At 36.6% G+C, this 5478-nt stretch overlaps 1 protein-coding gene across 1 annotated transcript; it reads right to left on the reverse strand.

Moving 5' to 3' along the window:
• Positions 1-969: 969 nt before the first annotated feature.
• Positions 970-1877, reverse strand: LOC128864409 (cytochrome b5 domain-containing protein 1). The gene is made up of 3 exons (XM_054104047.1): positions 1652-1877; positions 1214-1579; positions 970-1138 (listed from the first exon to the last, which is right to left on the reverse strand). The coding sequence occupies exons 1-3, from the start codon at positions 1775-1777 to the stop codon at positions 1004-1006; spliced, it is 627 nt and encodes a 208-aa protein (XP_053960022.1). The 5' UTR covers positions 1778-1877; the 3' UTR covers positions 970-1003.
• Positions 1878-5478: the final 3601 nt, after the last annotated feature.

Raw genomic sequence — 5478 nt, forward strand, 5'->3', positions numbered from 1 at the left:
ATTTTGTGGAGGATATTATCCGAAAAAAAGTGCGGAAGCAGTCCCGGGGTGGAGGGAAAAATCCAAGAGAAGAGGAGCGATATTTTTAGTGGAATCACCACACTCGTAGTAGCGAAGGTTACTATATGGTGCGAAGGCATTTTTAACCCAACCTCACCGCCGAAAAAAAAACAAAAAAACACCCAGTGTCCTCAGGTCTATTAAAACTTGTTCAACCCATGTTAGTCTTGAGCGTCTTCGTGCTTTAGGTGCTATGGAGTTGTATGACACAATTTATTTCTGGGGTCGACCATCTCCCATGCGCGTAATATGACCCAACCATCGCAGTCTTTAGGACTTAACGTATTTCACGATGTCCTCGCCATTACAAAGCTGCAGCAATTCATCATTGTAGTGTATTCGGTACATAGCATCTTGCAGTCGTAGTAGATCAAACATCCTATGCAGCACTTTTCGCTCGAATACTCTTAGACCCGATTCATCTTTAGAAGTCATTGTTCAGCATTTACAACCGTATGCAAGAATTGGCTGTATTATTGACTGGAATAGACGTAGTTCGCAAACTCTCGTAAGAAATTTAGATTTAGATGATTTGGTGTGAGCGAAATATGCTCTGTTTCCTGCCCCAATCCAGTTTTGTATCGTGTCACCCAGATACTAAAACGATTGTACGCCCACGAAGCGGTAAGTGCCGACTAGATTGTCTTCTGGCTGTCATCTCTCCACCTTGCGTAAAATCTTCAAATATTTGGTTTTTCTGCATTTATTTTGAGTCCTACGGTTTCAGCTATTTTTTCTATGTCGACGAGGAATGACAATACTGGATTAGGAAAACTCATTTCGTGCACAAATTCGGTTACAGTTATGATTCACTTTCGCTTATCAAAGCACTAAATAATAAATTTGCAGCTAAATGCAACACTTTCTGGGATATTTTGTTTTTGCACAAAGTAATGAATTTTGTTAATCTGATATTTTCTCATATTGTCGATTATTTGTTTATTTATGCGACAGTCACATCATTCGTATAATATAACCATATCGATGGTGGTGGCAAATCATAATTGCACTGCTCCTCCTCAATCAGTCCATTTTCCTCCAGAGTGCCTTTCAGAATTAATTTACCACCGCATATGCCCTAAGCACACAGGCACACACATAAAATAGATTTAAATAATTTTTTTTTTAAATAATTATATCTAAAATAATTTACCATATTCGAAAATTTCCGCCATGCATAGCTGCCCGCGTGGTGGTTATAAAATTGTTTGTACTTATGTTGTATGTCGTAAATTGTATCCTCGTCGCAGACTTTCATCAGTTGCGTAGTGCCAGTAAGCGTATTGATGATGCGCACACGTCGTGCACGCCTTGTCAAGCGGCCAATGTGATACATGGGATCCTGACTCCAGAGTTTGCCCTTTGTCTTGCACATTTCGCTGAGCGCCGTTTCCAAAATGGGTGGAAAGAGTAGACGCGGTCGCCCAGTCACCGGCGATGTTTCCGTTTTCGGCATGAGTGTCTCCTCGAAGAAATGGGAAAGATCCTTGCCGCCAAAGGCGAGCAAATATTCCAAATTCTTTTAAGTTTAAAAAGTGTATCTTATTTATAGATGTGCATAATTTAGTGATATGCATGGCTACCAACTTACGCTATTCCAGTGATCGTAACGATCTTTCATGAGCGGCGTCAGATCCAACACATTTCCATGCAACACAATCCAGAAATCATCCTTTTTGTTATGCAGCACCACCTCGTCGAATAGGTAAAAACGCATTTTGTTTGCTTGATAGAAATATATTAAATTATATAGTTGTGATTGATGAAAAAGTTATTGGAAAAGCGGAAATAAACGAAGGAATTTCTGAATTTTCAAATTTTTTTTTTTTGACAATAGAAAATTCTGAAAAGAGTAAAACAAAATCCCTTAAAACAAAGTGATTTTTTTTCTTGAAGCAATAATTAAAGGTGATGTAAGTAGCCTAATTTTCACCCTGTGTTAGCCATCTTGAAGCTACTTAATAAATCCGTGTTGTCCTCTTGGAAAAGCTACTTTTCATTTTTTTATTTTGTTAATTGTGTACTCAATATTTTCAGCTCATTATTTTTCAGATTTGAAAGATGTCTTAGACATTTTTTAATGTTTACCATTTTTTAGAAAAAAAAGAAATTTTTATTGCCATCTGTCTTATGGGACGGAGCGTGAAAAAGCTATATTACCATTTTCCTAAAAATCCTGTAAAAATATATGAACATAAAATAAAGGGTGGGCCAGCTAACGCTTGAAATTTGAACTACTGAGTCCTTTTATTGTCTCTTATCTTTTAACTTTAAACAATAAGTAAATGGTGTTAAAGTAGTGCTGGAATTTCCCTATTCTCTAACCAATATTAGATAAATATTAAATTTTGCTCCAGATCAAATTCAATTTATGGTTTTCTTCTTCATGATTGGCGTGGTAACCCTTTACGCAATTGTGGCCGAGTTTAACAAAGCACGCCAATCGTTCCTTTCTCGTGCTAACCGGTGCCAGTTTGACACACCAAGTGAAGCTAAGCCTTTCTCCTCTTGATCTTTCCAGCGTCCAAGGCCTTCCTCTTCCTCTACTACCACCAGCTGGTACCGCATCGAATACTTTCAGAGCCGGAGCGTTTGTATTGTGAAAATCAATGACTTAATCCACTTGCGTGGTATTCTACATCCTCCAACTTCTACATAAGGAACCATACTCCATTATTACTTAAAGCTATTTCTAGTTTAAAACAATAGTTGGTCCACTTTGTATGAAATGAAACAAAAATGTCTAATTAGAGGTTGCCTTACTGAACATTTATCCATTCAGAACAACAGCAGAAAACTCTATATGGCCTAGAATAATTACTGCTAAATCTGTAGGGATAAAAATGGGCCAAAAACAATTGAGAAAATGGGAATGTGGTTAAGCTTTACAAAAAATATAGGTGCCTATTGACAGATTTTTCCTTTTTTCAACGAAATTCTCTAAGCTTAAAATACGGGGTTTCTCTTTGTTCACATAGAATTGTAAGCTAAGAAAGTGCCTTCTACTTTTTGTATAGACCCTATTAACTTGAGGGTTGTTTGATCATAACTCAATTGGTGTAATCTTTAAGTTGGTTCCTCACAGTATACAACCATGGGTATAGTAGGAACCAAATTTTTTTTAACTGTTACGAGTTCTTCGAGGAAATAAAACTCAATAAAATATGACAAATACTTCAATGTTTTGGGGAAGTTGGACTCGGAGAAATACTTGAGCCCATGAATCTTTGAAGTCGCAGTACTAAATTCCCTCATCATGCTGACACTATCTATTCCATGCTTCTGGATAAGCTTCTTCAGTTCACATCCCTCTTACTTTTGCATAAAATCAGCTTATCGAAAATACCTGAGTACCTCGCCCTCAGAATAATTTCCACGAAGTCTGTAAGAAACTCAAAATTTCTCGAACTTCATATGTTAGCACTAAGGGAGATCATATTGATCCATAAGTGACTTTTCTCGTTTCTTTAAATGTTGATTTGTTTTTTTTTTTTGTAACTCAAAGTGGCCATGTAAATTTTATCATAAAAATTGTAACCTGTTGTGACTAGCACTAATAATTATAAGGTTTAGCCTTGCTGTGTTAGGATTTAATGACTAGATAAATAAATAATTACACGGGTTTTTCACCTTAAAAATCAACACTTCCACTATTGAAAAGTTCAACAGCTTGACCTTCTTTATCCTCAAGCTTGTCCTGCCTTTAACTCTTTGCCTTTGCTGCCCTAGCACTGGTGTTGGAAACACACTCTCGGTGAGTAAATTTTCATGCTACAATCCATAAAGTCAACATCTCAATCACTCTCAAGCTGTGTTGTTTCTCTTTGTTTTCAGAAAAAAGTCGTTTGTCCCTTCTTCTTATTTTTTATTATTCAATTATAGTCCCCTTACCATTTGACCATAGGTAGCTCAGCATTGCGATTTGAAGTCCCTCCGCTTGCTTACATCCGGGTAATGAAGATTTATTTTTTGAGCCGATTTGAGAGTATAGACCGTAGATTCTCTGCTGCACGTTGTAATTCCAGCCTTTCGACAACATCATCAATTTTTTGTCCTGCCTTGCGCAAGTTAGGAAAATTAGTCGCATGGTTGATAATTTTCAGACACAATGCTCCATTTGCCTATAAGTAGATTACTAAGTATATCTCTGCATCTTTTCTTAGCGCTTGGCATAGCACCTTTTACGGCGTTTGCAAGATTGAGGGAAACTATGGCGACTCTATTAGCTAATCTTCAAAATTTTCATAGCATCAAAAGCCACACCTCAGAATTTTAAACCCTCAACAGAAGGCAAAGGAATGTATGAAATATATAAATGGAGAAGCAGTAATTTTTTATATAAGCAAAACCCAGGGAACACAATCAATTTTATTCTACATTTTATGATGTCTCTGTTTAGTGCATTGAACTCTACTCATAGTTAATAATTTGGTTTGCAAATGTAAACAAATACGTTTCTCTGCATAGGTAAACACAGTCATACAGTTCGTTAAAGTGAATGCATTTGTGAAACTCTTTTACTACCTGCCAGCTTTGTTCAGATTTTAGCGAAGAAATATTCACACGACGCTTTTGTTGGTAAATAATAATAAAATTCGAAATGTTAAAAGCTGCAGCGTCAAAAGCAATGCAACAACACACAGGCATACTCACATGTATGTATGTACACCTTTGCAACAATGTTCAAGCAAAATAAAACAACAATAATAACAATAAAAACAAAAGTAAACAAAGACAGGGCAGCAGCAACTGTTGCTTGCCTTTGCTCGACCCTACTTCTGTGAGAGCCCAACGAAATGAAAAGACTTAGGACAGCAACTTGCGCACGCTTGCGCATTCGCGAAACGGGTTTAATTGCGTGTTTAGTTGTTTTCGGTGGAAATCGTATTGGATTTCATTTGATGTACCCCCGTCTTAAGTGCACTGCGCTGCTGAAGGCGTAGTAAATTCTACTTGCACATTTTGCTCTATACAAATATAGGCACACATTGGAGTGTATGTTGAAAACTGTCTTTGCTTGTCTTTTGTTTATCTATCATTTCCCATAGCCAGGTGGAGTACAATACGAAAGCAAAGTGGTACTGAAATGGTTACCTTCGTTGTAAGTAAGTGATGGATGATATGGGCACTGCGGTGTTTTGGTATTATTGGTATAAACTTTAAAGAGGTTTTTTTTTTCAATAATGGCAGGGCTAGATTACAAACTGAAAAGCGACACAACTCAAAATTTGTTATGTTTAAAAAATGCATATAACTTTTTTGAGCATACAAAATATTTTAGATAAATAAAATGTTGTTTATTGGGAATGAAAGGTCTTTAAAAATTATGTAGGATAATAAGTCAAAAATCATGTTGAAAGCATGAAACAATGCATCGAGCTCATCAGTTATCTTATTCGATATGTTCTGTCATCCAGT

The sequence above is a fragment of the Anastrepha ludens genome, chromosome 5, assembly GCF_028408465.1.
Source record: "Anastrepha ludens isolate Willacy chromosome 5, idAnaLude1.1, whole genome shotgun sequence".
NCBI classification, from domain to species: Eukaryota; Metazoa; Arthropoda; class Insecta; order Diptera; family Tephritidae; genus Anastrepha; species Anastrepha ludens.

Coding starts and splice junctions, on each gene's coding strand:
- LOC128864409 (XM_054104047.1), bottom strand. CDS start 1,777: ATGCGTTTTTACCTATTCGACGAGGTGGTGCTGCATAACAAAAAGGAT. Junction 1,580..1,651: donor GTTACGATCACTGGAATAGC/GTAAGTTGGTAG, acceptor TAAACTTAAAAG/AATTTGGAATATTTGCTCGC. Junction 1,139..1,213: donor GGCGGAAATTTTCGAATATG/GTAAATTATTTT, acceptor CTGTGTGCTTAG/GGCATATGCGGTGGTAAATT.